The 23637-nt window shown below is 44.4% G+C and overlaps 1 protein-coding gene across 2 annotated transcripts in view; it reads left to right on the top strand.

The window, feature by feature from the left end:
* OLFML3 (olfactomedin like 3) overlaps positions 1-23333 on the top strand; it is an 88448-nt gene extending 65115 nt beyond the window's left edge. The window contains exons 2-4 of one of the 2 annotated variants that reach the window (XM_073667150.1): positions 12052-12331; positions 12981-13055; positions 14871-23333. In XM_073667150.1, coding sequence (XP_073523251.1) covers positions 12052-12331; positions 12981-13055; positions 14871-15658 — 1143 coding nt within the window. In that variant the 3' untranslated portion in view covers positions 15659-23333. The remainder of the gene's footprint in view (positions 1-12051; positions 12332-12980; positions 13056-14870) is intronic. The other variant, XM_073667151.1, reaches the window with a different exon arrangement.
* Positions 23334-23637: the final 304 nt, after the last annotated feature.

Genomic DNA, 23637 nt, shown 5'->3' with positions numbered 1-23637 from the left:
TCTAAAAAGAGGGGAGAGGAAGGTGGAGATAGAGGGAAAACTGGCAAGTTGGAAGGTGCACTTAAATGTTTGGCCTCGCTATTGTGCAACGAGCGCCAGTGCTTTGTTTGAACAGTCATTCTGTGCTGACAAAGTCCCTTTCAGGATCTGCAGCATTGGGAGATCTATGCATGTCCTGTTCAGCTACCTCTCCTTTCCTGCTCTGATAGATTTGCTATCGGCTGCTGGACTGCTCTTACGCTTACTATTCCAGAGCAGTAGCCCTTTTTTATTGGCCCAGGATCTCCTGCTGCGATGCAGCTTCGGTGGCTGCTCTGGATATAGGGCTGCCCCATAAACAGTGTATGCAAAGTGTGATTGCTGGCTCTATGTTTTTGTCTTTGCAAGCTTCCTCCTTTGAAGCACAATGCTATCGGTAAACAGGACCTGTCATCTTCTGACCTGTCTGTTTTAGTAAATGTTCCTATTCTCCAAATCCTATCAGTGCTGGCAGCGTCGTGCTGTGTAGGAATGCACCCCACTGAGAAGGTGAATGACTATTTGTGAATTTATCATACATGTCTAGGATGGGATAATAGAGGATTGTCATAGTACAGAGTTACTGGAAAATATACTGCAGAATTGAGATTTATTGGGGAATGCAAGAAGTTACTATGGTAAAACTGGCAGGTTGGGATAGCAGAAAGGTGACCTTTAAGGGGCTGTCGTCTAAACTTTTTAAAAATAAGCTCATGGCAGTGCTAATTTTTTTTTTTTTAAGTTAAAAATATGCTCACCTACCAGACCCTCAGTACTGTTCTATACTGCTGCTGGTGTCCCTATCTGAATCACTGCAGCAAATTAGTGACAGCCAGAAGGGGAAGCCAACAGACTAGCGGAGACACCGGCAGCAGTTCGGAGAAGTGGTATGTGAGTATCATTTTTTTTTCACCTCTATGGTTTCATTGCTTAAAAGTTTATTAGATGTGGACAACCACTTGAACAGGTATTCCTCTTGTATTTTCTGTGCTGGCAGACAGTCACATGACCACTTGTATGAGATTTTCCTACTTGCGGTCACTTGCCAACTAGACTCCTGCATTTCTCTAAATTCTATTCTATTGAGGGATTCTGGATGAGTCTAATCTTCACATGACTGCAAGTATGGAAATTGCATATGTTTGGTCACGTGACCGCCCACCCACACAGGGAGTACAAGGGAATTGTGACATTATCGTATCGAACACTGTCACAATTTGACAGTCTGTAGTCACATAGAATGATTTTGGATTTTTCATTAAGCCTGGACAATCCCTTTAACAAAAGGATATATTAATATGGTGTTCATAAGGACAGTTATGGTGATTATGATAATAATGAGAAAAATAAATAAAAAACCTTTTCCGACATCTAAATTCCATCTCTAGTTGATTAAGTTCTCACTATATGTGAGATTTTTGGGTTCATCTGCAGCAAGTAAATGGAAATATGATTTAATGATATGAATATGAAATAAATCCACACCATCCATCCTTAATTCAGAGCACAATACGGTCTTGAAAGGAGAACAAATGGATGGAATTAACTTTTAGTAATATATATGCAGCATGTTACTTAATAACCATGTTTTCATATATTTCTTGCTTTAGTATGATGACTCTGCTACTATCATTTTTAGACCATGTTAAACATATACAAGTACAGTAATGCATTATGGCTTATTGAAGAAAATGGCAATGTGCCCTTATCTTCACCCAAGACAGGTGATTTTGAGTATGTATTAGTCTTTCTGATCCAGGGTTCCCTAGAACACAGCAGACCTGTCCTGTCCCTTAACAGACTATAAATTGATCTCAACTTGCTCAGAGAAGCTTGGCAAAATATTCAGCACATTTCAGCCAATGTGCTGGGCTTGACTATAAACCAAGATCCCTTGAAGAAAAAATGGGAACCTTTTTTGAGGGTACACAAATGCTAATGATTTAATGTACGGGGCAGCATAGTAGTTTGGTTGGTTAACACTGTTGATTTCCTGTTCTGGGGTCCTGGGTTCAAATCCCCCTAAGGACCACATCTGTAAAGAGTTTGTATGTTCTCCCCGTGCTTGCATGGGTTTCCTCTGGTTACATTGGCTTCTTCCGACACTGCAATAGATAATTTAGATTATGAGCCCCAATGGGGACAGTTCCCTTAGGGTAGGTTCCCACAGATGTATAAAAAATCATTCAGAGTTTCATCCAGAAAAGTTGGACGATGTTTTTCTCACGTGTCATCTGTGTTCTGTCCATATGCAATCTTATTTTTTACAGCAGCTATTAATCATTTACAGGACCATTTAGAGTTTCCTATGTTACATAATTGCAATAATTGTATCAGTAAAAATCAGACGATAGACTGTGGATTTTTTTTACGCACCTGTAGACTTGAACGGATGAGTCTCATCCGATTTATGGAAGAAACTATTGCGTGCTGCAATTTTTTTCACACGCTGATTCGGTCAGTGGAAAACATTGCTCATGTGCACTGCCCCATTGAATAAAATTGCTCTGGATGCCGTCCATTTTTTCACGTACAGCACTCGGACTGAAAATGTGGCTGTGTGAACGAGCACTTACAGTTTGGCAGGGTATATTGGCACTATATAAGAAGGCATAGTTAAAAAAAATATCCCTCCATACACAAAGGTTGCGGCTGTGTATACCTATCATTATGTTTCCATGTACATTCCCTGTTATTTTAGGAAATAGACTGGTAAAACTGTCCTGTCCTTTCTTCAAATAGTGCATATAGGAAGCTTTTAGTATTGTACCCATAATAAATGGTTCATTTATTCCATTTTTTTTCCTTTCAGTTACTCTGTTAAAGGGGTTGTCCACTACTTTATATGATCCCCCAATGCATTCTCCCAGGGCCCATAAGTGTTTCTCTAAATACCTTGAGTTGCAGTTACTTCCGGTGAGTGGCGCTATCACTGGCCGCTCACGGGCATCACGTGACCCCCGGCTGCAGCCGGGGTTCTCACTTCTGCGTTACACGGTGGACGCTGGGTTGTGGGTGGGGTTACCCAGCACGTCACACCCGGCATCCACCGCGCGCTCTCCCTGTCCTCATTCACTGGGAAAACGTGCGGTGGATGCTGGGTGTGACGCAGGGGAATAACCGAAACCACAACTCAGCAGCCACCGCGGGGACCCCAGCGCTGAGTCATGCCTCACTTGACGTGACATCAGTGACGGGTCACGTGCTGCCCGTGAATGGCCAGTGATAGCGCCGCTCAGAGGCAGAAAAGGCTCCGCAAGGTATTTACAAAAACACTTCTGGGCCATGGGGGATACATTTGGAGGTTCATATAAAGTAGTTGACAACTTCTTTAACATTTTTTATAGACCTATATCCTTTCTAAAAATACTAAAACACAGAGAGGGTAGTATATGTTCTATTAAATCACAAAGCACAGAGTTTCTATATGACTGATTAACAAGCGGGTAGGTACTGTATTTACAAGCGGATCACCGGGGACTGGTCTCTGTAACTATAGTTAATTACTTAGGAGTGTGAATTTTACATACAAATTGATATGCATGCCAGTATGAAGAAATGGACAGTAGTTCAACAATATTCAATTAATTTCTGTATAAATTCTTACAAGGTACAATGAAGGACGAAATCCAGAAAATATTGTGTACAGTCCAAGGAACACACTTAGCTTAGTACATATAATTGTTCCTCACATACTGACAATTTTATCGCGATGATATTGAAGTCCTGGAAAATGTAAATATATAAAGCTATATTCTGCCTTTATAATTATTATTTTTTATTTAATTACTTGCGGATCACACATAGACTTTAAACATCCGGGCGGTCCATGTTCTACTCTGTAGTGACATTCTAAAATGTCACTGCATTGAAGAGCAGCAGCACACAATTGTCCATATGCGGGAGAAGGGGAACAAGCTTTTAAACACAGCCGAGCTCCCCATATATAAGGCAGGAATGATATTTTACCGTGTCTGCCATCCTTATTGCTGTATACATAGTGGTGTACAAGCGCTGTGTGTACAGCATATAGTAAGCACTAAAGGAGCTGAACATGTCCTGAACTAGTTAAAATGTATTTTTTTTTATTATTATTTTTTTTAATCTTACATTTTATTTGTCATTTCCACTATGAGTACAATTGTTTAGAGATACTTGATAGGTGCCTTTGAGTATTTCTTGCTGTTGGCTGAGAGAATAACCTTTTTTTCCCCTTTCAAGCCCTTTAATTATTTTCAAAGAACAAATATATGTGCAGCCACATCAAAGATCAGTATGTTCTTAATCAAAAAAAAGCCTCAAAAAGCTAATGTCCACACAGCAGCGGTTCATCTTTAGGGAGCGAAATCGTACAACTGAGATTTCTGAGAGACTCAGTAATTACAGACATAATAATTTAAAAGAACTCTCTATTTTTATAATTCTTCTTGAAGCAAAGAACTGGAAAAGCAAATATATAAGAGCTCTCTGCATAATTATAGTTGTATTTAGGTTAACATAACCTAAGTCAAATGTTTTACGGTTATCATCATGTACAAACTCTTAAAGCATCTGTCACTCACCTTCAACTCTGGATGCAAAATGAGCATAACTTTAATCAAAAAAGAGAAAAAATAACATTACAAACAATCACAAAAAATAGGAGTATCATTGAAAAGATTGTAAAGATCTAAACATTTTCTTTTCTTCATAGTCTTTTCTGCTTCCTTAAAGTGTAACTGCATTGTCCCTAATTCTTTTGGCATGTGAGACCCCCACTAAAGTGAAGAAACAAAAGTTCTTGTTTAAGCACTGCCCCACCCAAAGACAAGCTCACCAGAAAGTCTATTTATTTTACTCACTTATTTAGCGCCATTAATTGCTCAGTACTTTACCGACATCATCATCACTGTCCCCATTGTGGCTCACAGTCTAAATTCCCTATCAGTATGTCTTTAGAGTGTGGAGGAAACCCATGCAAACATGGAAACAACATATAAATACATTGCAGATGCTTTCCTTGGAGGACACCAGCATTCCTAGGCTATTGTGCTAACCACTGAGCCACCATGCTGCTGTGCTGTTTGTGGACTCATCTTCATTTTCAGAGAGCAGACTCAACTGAACGCTTCTGCCCCCTAGTTTTAGCAATCATTGGAGCTCTCCGTACCCAAAACTCCATGGATTAAAAATGTCACTGTGATATGTCTAACGTTGTGAAAGATCAATTAGGATGCTTTCACACTGCTTTCTGTGTCCCCGTCAGGGCATACGTCCTAAAATTCCCCGCAAAACGGCGTTGGGACGTATGGTCTGACAGGGCCATAGACCACAATGGTGACAGCAGAGCGAACGTGCGCTCTGCCGTGCACTAAATTCTGGAGTATACACCCACAGGAGGCGGACACTCAGACGTGGGCTGCTGCATCTGAGTGTCTGCCTCCTGTAGGTGTGCACTCCCGAAAAAAGTGTACGGCAGAGCGCACGTTCGCTCTGCTGTCACCATTGCAGTCTATGGCCCTGTCAGAGCATACGTCCAGACCCCGTTTTGCGGGGAATTTTAGGAAGTATGCCCTGACGGGGACACAGAACGCAGTGTGAAAGCACCCTTACTCTTTCAATTTAGGATAGATAAGGATTGCACACCAAAGATTTGAATTTGACTCAGAATTGAATGTGTTACCAAAATATTCTTGGGCTAAGATATTCTTAAAAATGTGCCTCGCTATTTACTGTGTAATGGTTGTGTCCGACCATGTAGAGTTGTTCCAGTTCATGGTTGCACATACCACAGCTCCTGTTCAGAGGGGAAAGCATAAGTCACTTATGATAAGTGAGTATACAGATATAACAGAAGACGAAGACAGCTACTACTTTTTCAGGTAACACATTTCTCTGTTTCTCACAGGAGTATTCTTGTAGAGTCTCCAGTCCCATAAGCCCATCATAAATCAAGTCAGTGACATATATGCTCAGCGGCCGCTGGAGCTCCTACATTACTGACTTGATTTCTGATGAGCTCAGAGGGATGGAGACATGCAGAAACACTCACTCTTGTAATAAAAGAGTCAGGGAAATGTGTTACCGCAAGAATCAGCAGCTGTGAGCCCTTGCTGTTTCGTCTGCATACTCACTTATTTTAAGTGACTTGTGTTATCTCCCCTGGCCAGGAGTCGTGGTATGTGCTGGCCATGAAATGAAGCAGTTCTACATGGTGAGACAAAGCCATTCCACAGTACATAGCAGGGGCATACATAGAAATCATGGGGCTTCATAGCAGAAGTTCTATTTGGGCCCCCCCACCCCAAAAAAAAAACCCTTAATATTCAGTGGGGTCACAGAAGAGCATATCTCACAGCTTTTCAGCCCTTACAAAGTCATCTTTCTTCTATTGAAGCCCCTAGATTGTCCTTTCATTGCCCCCATAAAGTATGTTGCCAACTATAGTGTTTCCCCGAAACAGTATTATACCCCCACAGTGAATTCTTCCACAGTACCCTCCATCAATGTATAGTAATGTGCTAAGGAAGTAAATAGAAGCGCAATAGAGCTTCATCCGATTTAAAATTGTTATGATCTGCTACAAGCACTAAGGAAAGACAGGAGATCTGTCCCTACAATAGAACTAAACTGGATCCCTACGATGTAACGGGGAACCTGATCCTGCGATCAGACCCGCTAAAGTCCTCGGCTAGTCTGTACGAGGACCTATAGATGCAAGGAAGGGATCCCTACAAGAACTAGGGACTGGGATAAAGTTGGACACCTCCTAGCAGAAATTGTAGCAGTCAAAGACAAACACACAACAAAGAACATAGAGGTCCGAAGACCTAGCACAACTAACAGAGAATGGTAACAGAGCACCAAGCTAGCTCAAGAGTAGTAAATACAATGAAGTTCAGCAAGGCCAGGAGGGCGGAGCCGGATTAAATAGGCAAAAATGGTCATGTGACCAGCAAACTAGAAAAAACCTAACAGGAGAGTTCTAACAGTACCCCCTCTTCTAAGAGGATCCTCCGGATCCCCTAGGACCGGGCTTATCAGGAAACCTCCTGTGAAATGCTCTGACAAGTCTGGAAGCAGAAACATCATCCGCCCTCACCCATGAGTTATCCTCGGGTCCGAAACCCTTCCAAGCGACGAGATACTGCAAACTCCCTCTATACCGTCTAGAATTTAGGATGCGGGAAATTTCATATTCCCCGTCCTCCACCACCGGAGGAACAGTGGCAGAGGCGTCACCAACCGACACATCAGCTTTTTTCAACAGAGAAACATGAAACACCGGATTAATCTTCCAGGAGGTAGGAGCCTCCAACCTAACAGCAGATTGGTTAACTATCTGAAGCACCTTAAAGGGCCCTACAAACTTGGGACCCAATTTTTTCGAAGGAATCCTCAATCGCAGATTCTTAGAGGACAACCAAACCATGTCACCAATAGCAAAAGAAACCTCTTGCCGTTTCCTATCAAAGTACCTCTTAGATTTTTTGTTAGCCTCCTGAAGATTATCACGCACATCCATCCAAACTCTCTCCAAATCACCAGAAAAACTCTCCTCCTCCGGCACAGCCGATACCAATTTGGAGAATGACCCAAAAGACGCATGTCTCCCAGTACAACAAAAAAAAGGCGAACACCCAGGAGAAGAGGATGTATGGTTGTTAAGAGCAAATTCAGCAAGTGGCAGAAACTCAGACCACCCCTCTTGATTGTCTGCCACAAAGCAACGCAAGAACTGCTCAACATCCTGGTTTTTTCTTTCTGTCTGGCCATTAGACTCAGGATGATATCCGGATGAAAACGACAAATGAACTCCCAACCTGTCACAAAAGGCACGCCAAAAACGAGCCACGAACTGAGGTCCCCTATCAGAAACAAAGTCAGTAGGAACGCCATGTAGTCTGACAATTTCCTTGGCAAAGGCCTTAGCGAGTGTCTTAGCGCAAGGCAGTTTGATGAAGGGAACCAAGTGACACATCTTGCTAAAACGGTCCACGACCACCCAGATGACCGTGAAACCTTCAGAGGGGGGAAGGTCAGTAATAAAGTCCATAGCCAGATGTGTCCAAGGTGCACTAGGAACCTCCAGAGGGCAAAGCAACCCCGCAGCAGGAGCATGCGAAGACTTAGATCTAGCACACACAGTACATTGACACACCCACTTAATGACTTCCTTCTGCCATCCAGGCCACCAAAAACTGCGACCCACAAGTCTCTTGGTCTCAGAAATTCCTGCATGACCTGCCAACCGAGACTCATGACACTCAACAAACAAATCTCTCCTAAAGGTCCTAGCCACAAACAACCTCCCATGGGGAGTGTTAGATGGGGCATTCTCCTGAGCTTTAAGAATCTCATCCTCCAAAACGGAGTCCAAAGCAGCAATCACAACACCTTCTTGTAAAATGCTCTCCTCCTCCTCCTCAGCACTGACCATGGGAGAAAAGCTGCGAGACAAAGCATCCGCTTTAACATTCTTGGTACCCTGGATGTAAGTAACGGAAAAATTAAACCGCGAGAAAAAAAGTGCCCACCTAGCCTGACAGGCATTCAAGCGCTTGGCAGCATCAAGATAGATCAGATTTTTATGATCAGTGAAAACCTGAATGGGAAATTCAGCACCTTCCAAGAGATGACGCCAGTGTTCAAATGCGAGTTTAATAGCCAGTAATTCCCGATTACCAATATCGTAATTAAGTTCAGTCTCAGAAAATTTTTTTGAAAAAAAGGCACAGGGATGTACTCCATCCTTGCTTTCCTGAGACAACACCGCACCAACCCCCACAGAAGAAGCATCAACCTCAACCAAAAACGGCTTAGTCACATCAGGCTGCATAAGGATGGGAGCAGAGGTGAACCTCTCCTTTAGAAACACAAAAGCTTCAATGGCCTCAGAAGTCCACTGAACCGCATTAGCACCTTTCCTAGTGAGATCGGTCAGCGGTTTGACAATAATAGAAAATTTTTTTATGAATTTTCTGTAATAATTGGCGAAACCCAAAAACCTCTGTATTGATTTCAAACCAATAGGCCTAGGCCATTCCTGCACAGCTTGAACTTTAACCGGGTCCATCTCAAAACCTTCACTGGAGATAATGTAACCCAAAAAACTAATTCTCTGTACAGCGAACTCACATTTCTCTAGCTTAGCAAAAAGCGAATTGTCCATTAATAACTGTAAAACCTCACGCACGCTCCGCCAATGAGACTCCAGATCAGGCGAATAAATCAGAATGTCATCCAAATACACAACCACATTTTTGCCGATCAAAGGTCTAAGGATGTCATTAATAAGATTCTGAAAAAATGCTGGAGCATTGGTAAGACCAAAAGGCATAACCAGATTCTCAAAATGACCCACAGGAGTGTTAAAAGCAGTCTTCCATTCATCACCCACCTTCATGCGCAACAAATTGTATGCCCCCCGGAGATGAATTTTAGAGAACCACTTGGCCCCCACTAACTGGTTAAACAAATCAGGAATCAATGGCAGTGGGTAAGGATTGCGTACAGTAATTTTATTAATCTCACGAAAGTCCAGACAAGGACGTAAACCGCCCTCTTTTTTTTAACAAAAAAAAAATCCAACAGCCACAGGAGACTTGGAAGGCCTAATGTGACCGGCGGCCAAGCTTGTCTGTATGTATTCCTCCAAAGCCTTTCTCTCAGGAATAGTAAGATTAAATAAACGACTTTTAGGAAGAGTCGCTCCAGGGACAAATTCAATGGTACAATCATAGTCTCTATGGGGAGGCAAAATTTGTGACTCCTCCTCAGAAAAAACTCTCCAAAAATCCTGAATAGGTACAGGTAATTCCCCTTTTTCCACCGCAGCAATACGTCCGTTACAACACTTGACATAACATTTAGGGCTCCAGGACTTAATTTCATTGGTAGACCAATCCAGTACAGGATTATGCAATTTTAACCAGGGCAACCCCAATATTACTGGAGAAGGCAAATTATTCAATACTACCAAATCCAAATTCTCTTGATGAACACCATTAATAGTGAGGGGAAACTCACAGACCTTTTGAGTAACACTCTTCAAGGGAGAGCCATCAACAGAAACCACAGCAATAGGGGATGACAAAGGTTTAGGTTTTAATGTAAGTTTTTCCAAGAATCCCCCATCAATCACATTCAGAGTAGAACCACAATCCACAAATACCCGAAATTCAATTAATTCTTCCTGAGCAGCGGTAGTAGCAGATAGGAATACTCCCTTTGTATTTAAACAGGCTATACGTGCATAACTGACCATTTTTTTTTCTTTGTTCATACGAAGCACACAGTTCTTAATAAAATGACCAGAATTTCCACAATAGAAGCACAAACCTTCAGAAAGCCTGCAGTCTTTTTCCTGAGAGCGGGGTGTCATCGCCCCAATCTCCATCGGCTCTCCTTTGTCAGCACAGACCCTCTCAAGACTCGGAGCTGACATAGCAGAGGATTTGCTCTCATTAACCCTTGCACGCAGTCTCCTGTCCACCCGTATAGCTAATTGCATAGCCTCCTGCAAGTTTCCAGGTGTGGGATAAGCAATCAGCAAATCTTTAACCCTTTCACCTAGCCCCGCAAGAAACAAACTTTTCAAAGCTGAATCGTTCCACCCCACCTGGGCAGACCACCGACGGAAGTGAAAACAATACTTTTCCACATTACCTGATCCCTGCCTCAAACGTCTCAATTCAGACTCAGCAGATGAGACACGATCAGGATCATCATACAACAAACCCAAAGCAGAAAAAAAACTATCCACTGATCTAAAGCACGGATCACTAGGTTGGAGAGAAAAAGCCCATCCCTGAGGATCCTTGCGCAAAAGTGACATTATGAACCCTATGCGCTGTGATTCATTACCAGAGGATCCTGGTCTTAAACGAAAATACAATAAACAAGCATTTTTGAAAGAAAAAAAATCTTGTTGTTCACCAAAAAATAGATCAGGCAGATGTACCTTTGGCTCTACCAAATGTGCTCCAGAACAGCTACTCACGTGTTGTTGGAGCTCGGCCACCTCCAGAGAGAGTCCCTGCAAGCGTTGGGCCAAATCTTGAACCTAGACCATGATGGAAACTGGAGGTCTTTCCTTAGAGAAATTTTTTGGGCTGGACTTACTGTTATGATCTGCTACAAGCACTAAGGAAAGACAGGAGATCTGTCCCTACAATAGAACTAAACTGGATCCCTACGATGTAACAGGGAACCTGATCCTGCGATCAGACCCACTAAAGTCCTCGGCTAGTCTGTACGAGGACCTATAGATGCAAGGGATGGATCCCTACAAGAACTAGGGACTGGGATAAAGTTGGACACCTCCTAGCAGAAATTGTAGCAGTCAAAGACAAACACACAACAAAGAACATAGAGGTCCGAAGACCTAGCACAACTAACAGAGAACGGTAACAGAGCACCAAGCTAGCTCAAGAGTAGTAAATACAATGAAGTTCAGCAAGGCCAGGAGGGTGGAGCCGGATTAAATAGGCGAAAATGGTCATGTGACCAGCAAACTAGAAAAAACAGGAGAGTTCTAACAAAAAACAATTAAAAAAATATAGGCTACACTAACCAGATTAAGCCGTGATCACACACCAGAAAAGCATGCAAACCCCGCTGCAGCAGGTTCATGGGTCCAGAGATCAAGCTAGACAATGTAGAAGGAAAAAATGTGGAAGATCCGCGCTGCTGGTGAATGAAGGCAATTCAGATTTACATTCACATTAAAATATTCTGCGGTTTTTATTTTGTCCACGCGTTTCGAAGCACCACACCTCTCCCCCAGGACAAAAACCATAAACATAAACTCCAACTAAGCATGCATAGGAATAAAGCACTAAGAATTGCAAAATATAGTAAGCAAGTGTCGGTCTAGTCTTTCCTTTGTAATGTTCTATAATTCTTTTTGTTCAGGTCTAAAATAAAATGTCTGGACCATTCTGAATATTTCGATGAATGCTTATTACTTGATTAAGATTTTAACTACTGTTACTGATTACATACTGATTAAAATCCCCTTATTGCTCTAAATAATAATTTGTATGGCTTTAGGAAAGAATTGCGCAATGGCATGATCACAGCAGTCGATACAGCTCAGAACTCCGTGACTTCAAGAACCAGGTCCTAAAGATGCTAGAGAACATAGAGAAGGAGAGGGATACAGTAAGGAATGAGATGGAAAACACAAATGTACGTGTTGACAGGCTCGAAAGAGAGGTAGACTACTTGGAGACTCAAAATCCAGCTCCATCTTGTGTAGAAATAGATGAAAAATTGACCGAGCTTCACCTTGAGAAAAAGAAGAAGAAGGAAAAATATGAAAAGCTGACAGGTAAGAGTTTTACTGACAGAATTTTGGGGACAATCCTTGTATATATTTACCATAGAAACCATGGCCTTGAAATAAGTGGCAATAGCTGCAGGCTGATTATGTAACCCGATCTTCAAGGATACCATAGTAGTTACCGTATGTCTCATCGAGTGTCATCATGCTCACCAGGTAATAAACCATACTTAATTCAGTCTCCTAATTTCCAAATTCCTAATTTTACCTATTTTACCTAGCCCCATGCTACTAGATGCATTATGTAAAATAGGAGACAGGTCAATGAAGGCACAGTGAGCTGTCATAAGAGCATACAGATGAATAAGTAAGCAGAGCACCAGATAGAGCGCCCCCCACAGGCAGCCCCGGAGCATGAGCATATCATTATCTCCAAACTGAAAGTAAATATTACTCAAGAACCACAGGACGGATTTCATCAACCAAGGTATCATTTTAATCAGTGTAATGTCGCCCACCTGACAGTGTATGTAGTTTACTGAGAAACAATCCTGCTGACCGGTGCGCTTTACTGGCTGTACTATTTGGATGTGGTAAAAAGAAAGAGTACACTTATATGAATTCACCTACGGCTATTACTGCATGTGTACTGTAAATTCACAGGGGTTAGTGGAACCTACCTCTCATGTTATAATAGGTTGTCCAAAGGCTGAGGTTGCAGAGAATGTGGAAACAGATGTGATGCAGAGTCCTCCCACCATCCGGAAGTCATGTAAGTGGGTTCCATTAACCCCATTTCATTTTTTTTTTTGTAAAATTTCCTTTTCAAATTTGTTTCAAATTCAATAGGAAAAAGTGTAGCTTAAAATATTTTGGTTTTATGTAAATAATGTGCAATCACAGTAATATGCATTGCAATAGGAAAATTCCATTGACCTGTCGGTAAATATTATATATTGACATCAAAATCTGACATTTATAGAAATATCATCCTAGATTGATCTGTCAGTCACTAAAAACTCTGTACTGCTGTACATCTGTCCTATGGACAGCATGGTAAAGAGAAGGACATGCTGAGCAGAATGAAATATAGGTTTGTGGGAAAAGATTCAGCATAACTTTTATTCACTGAAATCCCTGTTGCTTTTATGTCTTTGAGTCCAGTAGGTTATCCCACTAGTGATTGACAGCTACTGTATCTCTGTATGCATAGTCATAAAGGGATGACTGTCAATCACTAAATAGGACTGCCAATCGACTCATATGCTACAATCTCTAGAGATTTCACTTTTGATGAAACTTTTTACTCAAAAACATACTGTATATCAATCTATTCACCTCCTCCTGCTTTATAACATCCTGCCTGCAGATTAGATACCATTTACAACATGACAGATTTCCTTTAAACAAAAGAGGTTCTGCAGCACCTAAGGTTATATAAAAATAAAGAATACTTCACGTACTACAAATTCTTAAAGAACTCCCTGAATGAATACACATCTTTAAATAGGTGTCTGAAATACAACTTAATTTTCATCCTTAGTCCCAATCTGATCTATTTTCTATATACTTTAATTAAAAGTTCCCTTATCTTTCCCTAACTACACTATCTAACTACTTTTCTTTTTTTTTTTGCAACTTCATTTTTGATGATACCTCTTTCCTGTCCCTGAAATGATGCTTCATCAGTGACCTTCATATCAGGGGCTGGACTAGTCCCTGCACTGACACTGTGCAATATGCATAATGACACTGTGCTCTCTCGCTGTCTCTAATCAGTAGTAACAAGCTAGCAGCAGAGCACACTGTCTGTGCATGTTGTAAGATGAGCACCTAACTTGCAGAGACCAGCGACGCCCCCGTAAGTGACATCACTTGTGGGGGCGGCACTGGTCTCTGCACTCTGCGTATTCTGACAACTCACACTGACAGTGCGCTTTTTTGCCAGCTTATTACTTTAAAGAGGGCAGTTTTTGCTCTTATTGTATTTTTGCTGCTCCCCTGATTACTCAGTTCCCTTTTTTTTAAATCTGCCAGATGGTTCCAGGGATATGGGCTTTTTTACTTAGAGCTAAGAGGGTGCGACTCACAGTACAATTATGAAGAGCAGCCTAACGGTACGCCCCGGGGAATTGTTAGAGCCACTCCCCATTATAAAGACCAAAAAAATAGCACTAAATGAAAAATGCCGATATCTCTGGGACTGTATAGCAGATTAAAAAAAAATCAAAATACTCACGAGAGGAGTCAGAATAAAATAAGAAAAAAGCCGAATGCTTTTCACCTGATGACAGGTGCTTTTTAAGTATCAATAATGTAATTAATATTTATTCTTAATTCTATATATCGTATTCTGGTGCATTCGGTATGTAAAAACTGAAGCAATTCAACATTTTGCTTTGACTAAAATATCCTATGGCTTTATTTGCAAAGCTCAAATACAGATCTGTGAGCTTCCATGGTTGCAGACTACAACCACTCTGTGTAATCTGGTCTTACAGGAATTCTTGGTGACTAATGTTACTTTATAAGCTTTGCTTAATTTTTTTCATTTTTTTTTACTCCTGTAACCTCTTTACTTACATAGATTGCAGTGACACTATTTCTCAAGTGAATGCCATGAAAATACTAAAGCGATTTGGAAGCACCGCTGGCCTCTGGACAAAGGACCCAGTTGGAAATTCCGAGAAGGTCTATGTCTTTGATGGAGCAGGCAATGATACCGTGTTTGTATTTTCCCGCATGAAGGAATTCACTCTTACATCTTCAACACGCAAAGTCCCTCGAATCAAGCTACCTTATCCATGGATTGGTACAGGACACATTGTTTATGGAGGCAATTTGTACTATATACGGCAAGATGAGGAATTCCAGGTTATAAAATTCAACCTGACTGCCAGAACGGTGGTTGACAGTGCAGTTCTGCCCATTGAAGATCAAGTACCAGTATATGGACTGTCCAAATTTAACTACATAGACATAGTGGCCGATGAAGAAGGTCTCTGGGTCATCTATGCCACCAAGGAAAATGAAAAGAACATTTGCTTGGCCAAACTAGATCCAGGCAACCTTGGCATTGAGCAGATATGGGATACTCCATGCCCAATAGAAAATGCAGAAAGTGCTTTTGTGGTGTGCGGCACTCTATATGTAGTATATAATACCAAGCTCCCAAGCCGCTCTCGTATTCAGTGTGTCTTTGATGTCAGTGGCACCATATCCAGTGAAAATGTCCCAATTGTTTACTTTCCCAAACGTTATGGATCTCATTCCAGCATGAAATACAACCCCAAGGAAAAACAGATCTATGCTTGGGATGATGGATATCAAATCTTATATAAACTCAACATGAAGCCTAGGGATGAACTGTATTAGAGTTGATAGTGATTTCATGTATCAATTTTCATATTAAAGGATTATAATTTGGGTCTTACACATAATACTCCACACATGGCATTACAACAACTCACTGAGAAAATGTTCAATTTTTTCCTGATGTCTCATTTGTTTTCTTGCCTGCTTATTCTAACAATATCATTTATATTCATACATGCTGAATCGAAATCAATGTCACCACTTCACCTATCTCAGTGTAATAGAGGTATATTTCAATCCAAAAATTGCTTTATTTAATGTAATGAAGGTCCAGTGTGCAATATCAGTGGTGATTGCTCCGTATGTCACCATTGAGTATCGTCTGACTGTTGTGCAATGAGTTCCAGTTAGAGTTTGGTAAATCATTTGAAAAATTAATTTGTCAAATTTTCCCCTATAATTTGATTTGCGTTAAATAGAGAACGAGACCTTTTTCTATCCCTAGGAGGAAAGAGCCATGCGCTCTGACCTCCTATCCCTACATTCTATAAGAATAAAATGGTTCTGCTTGGCCAGCCCCCATCTTATATACTGCCTGTGATAACCTCCTGACCATGTGATGTGATAACTGCAGGACATTATGGGGAAGCCCGCGAGGTCACGGTGCATGCCAATAGCCCACTCCCTGAGTCTTTAGCAGTGTATGAAATGGCGTGGGCCATTTTTTGGGGGGCCAATACTCACAAATCAAATTGCAGAGTTTTCTAATTTGCAGGGACCTGCCAATTTCAAGAAATTCAATTCAAAGTCGATCCACCGCGGATCGTTACGCTCATCTCTAGTTCCAGTCTCACTGCTGTATCCTTTCTGGAAAATGTTGTAAATAGGGATAATGATCACATACAGATGTAAAAATGGTTATTATGACTCACCACACAACATCTTGATAACAGAAGCCATTGACCTATAGCAAGTTAGGTATTGAAGTACACTGTTTTTTTTTTGAGCAGTGATGTCCCATTATTATCTGAGTCAAGGTAAAATACAGTTTCCTTGCTAGAACTGTATTTTTAATTTCTTAATTTATATTAACCCCTTTGCGACCTATGACGTATAGGTACGTCATAGGTCGCCTCCCTACCTTTGATGCGGACTCTGGAACTGAGCCCACATCTTTTCAGGCACATGACAACTGATCTGATTTTTCAGAAGACCACAGCTTCAAGTCTCCTTAGGAGTCTATTGAAGGAAGTAAAAAGTGTAAAAAAATGTTTAAAAAATGTTTAAAAAACGTAAAAAATATAAAAGTTCAAATCACCCCTGCTTTGCTCCATTCAAAATAAAATAATAATAAAGAAAAAAAAATACAAATATTTGGTATCGCTGCGTTCAGAAATGCCCGATCTATCAGAATATAAAAAAGAATTAATCCAATCGGTAAATGGAGTAATGAGAAAAAAACTTAGAATGCCAGAATTACGTTTTTTTGGTTGCCGCAACATTCAACAAAATGCAATGACAGGCGATCAAAACATCGTATCTATCCCAAAATGGTATCAGCTCAGCGCACAAAAAATAAGCTGTCATCGAGCCCCAAAACCCGAAAAATGGGAGCAAAAAATGAAAAAGGAAAAACAGAACATCTCAAGGTCGTGAAGGGGTTAATAGCAGTCAAAGCTGTGTTCTTCTGAAGCGGAGCTTCAAACCCCCCCTATGTTCACATAGAAACAAAATATAAGACGCTCGCTACCTTTAACCACCACTAGATGGAGCATATGAGTTTATTGTTTACTAATATTCAGTGACATCACCAGCAAACAGCTAGCTCCTATAGAGGAGTGGAGAGAATGGTGTCATTTCAATGTATGTCTGTGCGTAGGATTTGAAAGTCTGTATCAGAAAAAGAAGCTCCGACAACTAGAAAGATATTTTAAGAAATGTATCTGTTCTGAATTTTGGAATTATAATTGGCGTGATGTTAAAAGTAGACGTTTATGTTAAAGAATGGTAAATTTAAAGGGACATAAACAATATCTTGCAGCTCAGCTTTCAATTTCGGCTACTTTTAAACTATCGTCCATTGGAAATAAATAACAAAGCAATATTTGAATTACTGTATGAGCTACAAAATGGGACTGTTAATTGCACAGCACATTATAGCAATCACAAGAAATACGCATTTTTCATATGGCTCAATACAGGAGGTCTTTGTGGGTCACAAAAGAGTATCTCGCTAGATTTGGGACATACAGATATACCTTTGACGCGCCCCCTGGGCCATATTCTTTAGGGGAATACCCGGAGCCGGATCAGATGGGGGTTGTAGTCTCCGAGTGGCTGTGACCCGGTCCGTGCCCAGGGTGTCAAGCTCAGAGTATGTGGCAGTCCTACAGATGTTACAAAGTTCGTTATGTCGACTACGCCACCCGTTGGATTGCGGTCACTATGGCCGCCGCTGCAGCAGGGTCCGCTGAGGCTGATGGTGTTGGTGCAGCTTTAGATAGTATAACCCCCAACGGGAGGGGTATGGCCTCAGGGGGTCAGGTGCAGAGGATGGGGGTTGTGGTGGTGCAGCGTAGATGAAAATTAAAGACAGAGTCGGGTTGTGCAGTTCAGGGTGTTTACTTACTGCAGATATTCCGGTCACTCCGGCCTTAAGTGACCACCCGAGCCGTGCTGCGTCCACCAGGTCCTGGATTCAGCCAACCCCCAAGCAAGTCCGGAGCGTGTCCCTGAGCCCTCCTTCTTGTCCTTTCTTCTGGCCGTCCCCACCAGGGATCCACCTAGGTCCAGCTCCCTCGGGCCTTCTGTTGGGAGACCCTTGGCCTTAGGTTCCCTGACCCTACACGTGGTTTGCCTTCAGGGTGGATGTGGTGGGTGGCCGTGGCAGTTCCTGCCCACGGCCTCCGGTCTCTGGCTGAGGTGTGCTTTAGCCCCCACCAGTTTGGGATCCGGTACCCTATTGCCAACTCTTCACCCTAAGTTTGTATGTGGGTTCTCAGAGTTCCTTCTTGTTTCCCCCTCTGGGTCTCTCTTTCTCTCCTCTCTCTCTCTGGGCCTTGGAGCTGCTCTTCTCCTCTGCTCTCTTCCTCTGCTCTGCTCTGACAAAAGGCTGACAGACTGACCCTGATCTTAGATGGTGCCCACCTTATATACTCCCTCTATGTGTGAGCTCAGGTGACCAGCACCCAACGAGCTCCTAACTTTACCCAGGCTGCTCCCCCTATCTGCCCCTACACTACTGGGATGTACCACCCCCCTCCCACTCCAGCCAGGAACAGACTCGGTCGTACCTGCACATTTCTAAGTGGGAGTACCGTTGGTCTGCTCCTCGGAAATGGGATGTGTGTAGTGCATGCAGCTTTCTGAGCTCAGTTCCACACTCCATCCTTACCCGGGAGTGGAATATCACACCTCTGGGTTGAGGTGCAATACCCCTGTAGCAGCCGAATCCTCAGGGTGCTACATTCCCCCCTGGTAAATCACAGCACGTCCTCGGGCTGTAAGATATAAAACATCATCCAAACATACAATTTTTTTTTCATAAACAACATAATAAAACATATAAAACATATATATTAGCAGCATCATAAAACTTTTCATATTAACATTCTTGTTTCTGGTTCCTCCTCCGGACACTGTGCAACGTGTGCCCGGGAAAAGTGCAACAGTTTCTCTTAGAAAAATGGTTTTCCTATAAAACCGGTAGGGGGCGCTTTAGGAAGCGCAACTATATACAAAGGGGTAGTAGGGCCGCTCTCAGTCCTCGGCCAGCTAATGGGAATAGGGATGACCGCTCTCAGTCCTCGGTCAGTGGGATTAAGGGAAATACGGGTAACAGTTCAATTCGCTGGTCCCAACGGGGACTATATTAGCAACAGTTCACTGTGCCCCGACGGACAACTATATACAGCTTGTACTCTGCTGTACTTAACGACGGCGTCCTCCTGCTCTTTCTTTGTGGTTACCTTTAGCTTCAGACCCGTCCGGGTCCTCTTGCTCCTCCTCACACCGCAGCTCCTCCTCCGTCAGGCGATGCACATGGAGGGCGTAGGGTCCTTTGGCACACTTGTGCCGGGTGAAGGTGACCTCGTCCCCTACATACAGGTCACGTCCTCTGTGTCCCTCCGGTAGGTGGGACTCAACGTCTCTCCTGGTCACGAAGACGTCGCCTGGGGTGCGGTGATCTCGGATGAAACCCCACCCGTGCTGCATATTGAACTTGATCACAGTCCCGGTGGAAGGGGGACCATGAGCTGCACGGGGACTCCTCCTGGCCCGGCTCTTCTGCTCCGCGCTCCTTATCTGCGCTTGTTGTTCTCGGACCCGCCTCTCTCTCCGCTCCCTCTCAAAGACCTCGAGCTGCTGGCGGCAGCACTCTGCACGCTCCGCTGCAGCTGCCCGAGTCTCCTGAGTGAACCCCATGAGATCTTCTCCGGTGGGGTCCCACTCAAACTGTGCCTCCTCTAGCGGGGGCGAGGTCCTTTTTACGGGCTTTGGAACCGGAATCAGGGGCTCGTCTAAGGGTCTCTCTTTCCAGAGTCGGGGATGGTGAAACTCCGGTGGCCATATAAAGGGCTGCCCATCCGGGCACGTATGTTGGGCGAACAGATCTTCTCCCAGATGCGGCACTCTTGGTTTTATGGGCGCGGTGGTGGTGGCGCCCGGGTTGCCCAGGCCTTGCGGCCAGGCCTGGGGCACCTGGAAAGTGAAGGGCACCGTAAGGACGGCGGCGCCCTGGGCTACTTGGCCTTGCGACCAGGCCGGTGGCTCCGCGGAGGTAGGGGGCGCTGTTGGTATTGCGGCGCCCGGGGGTACTAGGCCCTGCGACCAGGCTGGTAGTACTTCCTGCTTGGTCACGCTCGGGGTCGAGGCGTGTGACGTCACAGGGGTCGCGGCTTCCGTTTGAGGCCTAGTCTGCGGCGGTGACGTTGCAGCGACGGGCACGGCAGGGGATACTTCGGGCTCTGCGACGGGGAGCTGGGGCAGGTGCGCGGTTTCCCGGTTTGGGGTAGAGACGTCCCCTTTACCTGCCTCCATTCGTTCGGCTCCCTTCTCGGCGCCGTCTCCGGCCTTCAGTCCTCCTGCGCCATCCTCAGAGGCGGTCTGTCTCCTCGTCTCGGGTGGCGTGCTCCGCTGACGGGTTCTTGTCTGCTGGGCCATCTCTCGGCTCCATTCCGCTAACGTCTCTCGCTGCACCCGGGCCATCCTCCGTGCGAGGCCCTCCAGCGCAGTCTGTGCACACTCCCGATCTCGGGGGAGCTGTGCCAGGACCTCCACTAAGCCTAGTGGGGTCGTTGCTTCTAGCAGGCTCCTGACCAACGGGTCGGTGCTGCTCTGCTCTCCTTCCATTGTCTCCAGCAGGCTCCTGGCCAGCGGGCCGGTGCTGCTCTGCTCTTCTTCCATCTCCGGGTAAGCTTCTTCTGGACTCAGCTCTAGGCTTCTTGTCTCCGGGTGCGCTCTCTCCAGACTGCTCCAGGCGACACCCATCTTTGCTCTCTTCTTCTCAGTCCTCCCACCTCGAGGGCGGTCCCGGGGCCACTTGGTGATTGTCAGCTCCAGGGGCAGTTCTTTCACGCTGACAGACACCTCTAGCATCACAGTCTCTGTTGGTGGGGGCGGTTTCCACTTTTGGCGCCATTTTCGGTCCTGGCCCACGATGGGAGGCGGCCTCTTGCCATCCTCTGGCACGCCCATAATGGCGTCCGCTCTTCCAAGGCGGGAAACCTTTGGAAATGGCGGGAATCGTCTCCCAGTGGCGGGAAACTCTGCAGATGGCGGGAAAAAGCTGTTAATGGCGGACAACCGGCGGGAATCGACCTGTGATGGAGTCCGATGGCGGGGACCCTCCGGAACCGGCAGGAGACTTCTTTTTGAGGTAAACTTGTTCTTTTCTTCAGGCACGCAGTACCCGGGTGTTGCGGGCACGTAATCCTGCCGACTACGCCAAAGTTGACGCGCCCCCTGGGCCATATTCTTTAGGGGAATACCCGGAGCCGGATCAGATGGGGGTTGTAGTCTCCGAGTGGCTGTGACCCGGTCCGTGCCCAGGGTGTCAAGCTCAGAGTATGTGGCAGTCCTACAGATGTTACAAAGTTCGTTATGTCGACTACGCCACCCGTTGGATTGCGGTCACTACGGCCGCCGCTGCAGCAGGGTCCGCTGAGGCTGATGGTGTTGGTGCAGCTTTAGATAGTATAACCCCCAACGGGAGGGGTATGGCCTCAGGGGGTCAGGTGCAGAGGATGGGGGTTGTGGTGGTGCAGCGTAGATGAAAATTAAAGACAGAGTCGGGTTGTGCAGTTCAGGGTGTTTACTTACTGCAGATATTCCGGTCACTCCGGCCTTAAGTGACCACCCGAGCCGTGCTGCGTCCACCAGGTCCTGGATTCAGCCAACCCCCAAGCAAGTCCGGAGCGTGTCCCTGAGCCCTCCTTCTTGTCCTTTCTTCTGGCCGTCCCCACCAGGGATCCACCTAGGTCCAGCTCCCTCGGGCCTTCTGTTGGGAGACCCTTGGCCTTAGGTTCCCTGACCCTACACGTGGTTTGCCTTCAGGGTGGATGTGGTGGGTGGCCGTGGCAGATCCTGCCCACGGCCTCCGGTCTCTGGCTGAGGTGTGCTTTAGCCCCCACCAGTTTGGGATCCGGTACCCTATTGCCAACTCTTCACCCTAGGTTTGTATGTGGGTTCTCAGAGTTCCTTCTTGTTTCCCCCTCTGGGTCTCTCTTTCTCTCCTCTCTCTCTCTGGGCCTTGGAGCTGCTCTTCTCCTCTGCTCTCTTCCTCTGCTCTGCTCTGACAAAAGGCTGACAGACTGACCCTGATCTTAGATGGTGCCCACCTTATATACTCCCTCTATGTGTGAGCTCAGGTGACCAGCACCCAATGAGCTCCTAACTTTACCCAGGCTGCTCCCCCTATCTGCCCCTACACTACTGGGATGTACCACCCCCCTCCCACTCCAGCCAGGAACAGACTCGGTCGTACCTGCACATTTCTAAGTGGGAGTACCGTTGGTCTGCTCCTCGGAAATGGGATGTGTGTAGTGCATGCAGCTTTCTGAGCTCAGTTCCACACTCCATCCTTACCCGGGAGTGGAATATCACACCTCTGGGTTGAGGTGCAATACCCCTGTAGCAGCCGAATCCTCAGGGTGCTACACCTTTTCTTACCTTTGGTCTTAGGTTGCAATATGTACATGTGATGTATTTGCTACAGTATATATGTGGCCCCCCAGTGGTTCTGCTGTGGATTGCAGCATGCTAAGTCGTGACATTATATTGCATTTGTTTTGTGAGAAATTGAGATACGTAAAGGACCATTCCCATCTTCATAAATTAATACTGTCATTGCTTTTAAATACAAGCAATTTTGTTGCAATTCGCTGCTTTTTAAAAGTTTCAGCCATTCTTGAGCTATTAATACTATTTTCATGTTTACAACCTGTTGCCTTGGAGACCGACCACTGCTGCTAGACAGCAGAACATACACACTGTGTATAAGCGGTTCTCTAATAAGCTTGTATGCACTGTTTTGAAGCTGGCCAGGATCGCGTTACCTCCTATACCAAGTCAGCTTTCAATGACTAATTTTGGAGAATTTAACATTGCTCATTACAAAGTAAATAGGAAAATCATATTTACCATAAACTCATCTGACAGTAATACTGTGTATGTGTTTTAGGTGAAGTTATTTGTGACTGATAAACTATTAAAGGGGTTGTCTCTTTTCAGTAAATTTCCCTATATGCATAGTTAAAAAAAAAACAAATTGTTCTTTATTTACCCTCCTGTGTCCAGCGCTGTGTCTCTGATGCTGGGCTGGTCTCTAATTTTTTGGCCGTAGCTGTGATATCATGTTGACAGCGCTGCAGCCAATCCGTTCAGGGGCTCGTTCCATCTACATTAGCAGATTCACTAAGCTGAATGATTGGCTGCAGTGATATTAACATGACATTACCACTGCAGCCAAACAGAGACTGGAGCAATGGTGGACCCAGGGAGGGTAAGTTATTTGACAACAAAGAATGCATATAGGGAAA

The sequence above is a fragment of the Phyllobates terribilis genome, unplaced genomic scaffold, assembly GCF_046119375.1.
Source record: "Phyllobates terribilis strain yellow unplaced genomic scaffold, ASM4611937v1 Scaffold_2__4_contigs__length_985480577, whole genome shotgun sequence".
In the NCBI taxonomy this organism is placed as follows: Eukaryota; Metazoa; Chordata; class Amphibia; order Anura; family Dendrobatidae; genus Phyllobates; species Phyllobates terribilis.
This window is presented reverse-complemented; position numbering and strand designations above follow the sequence as displayed.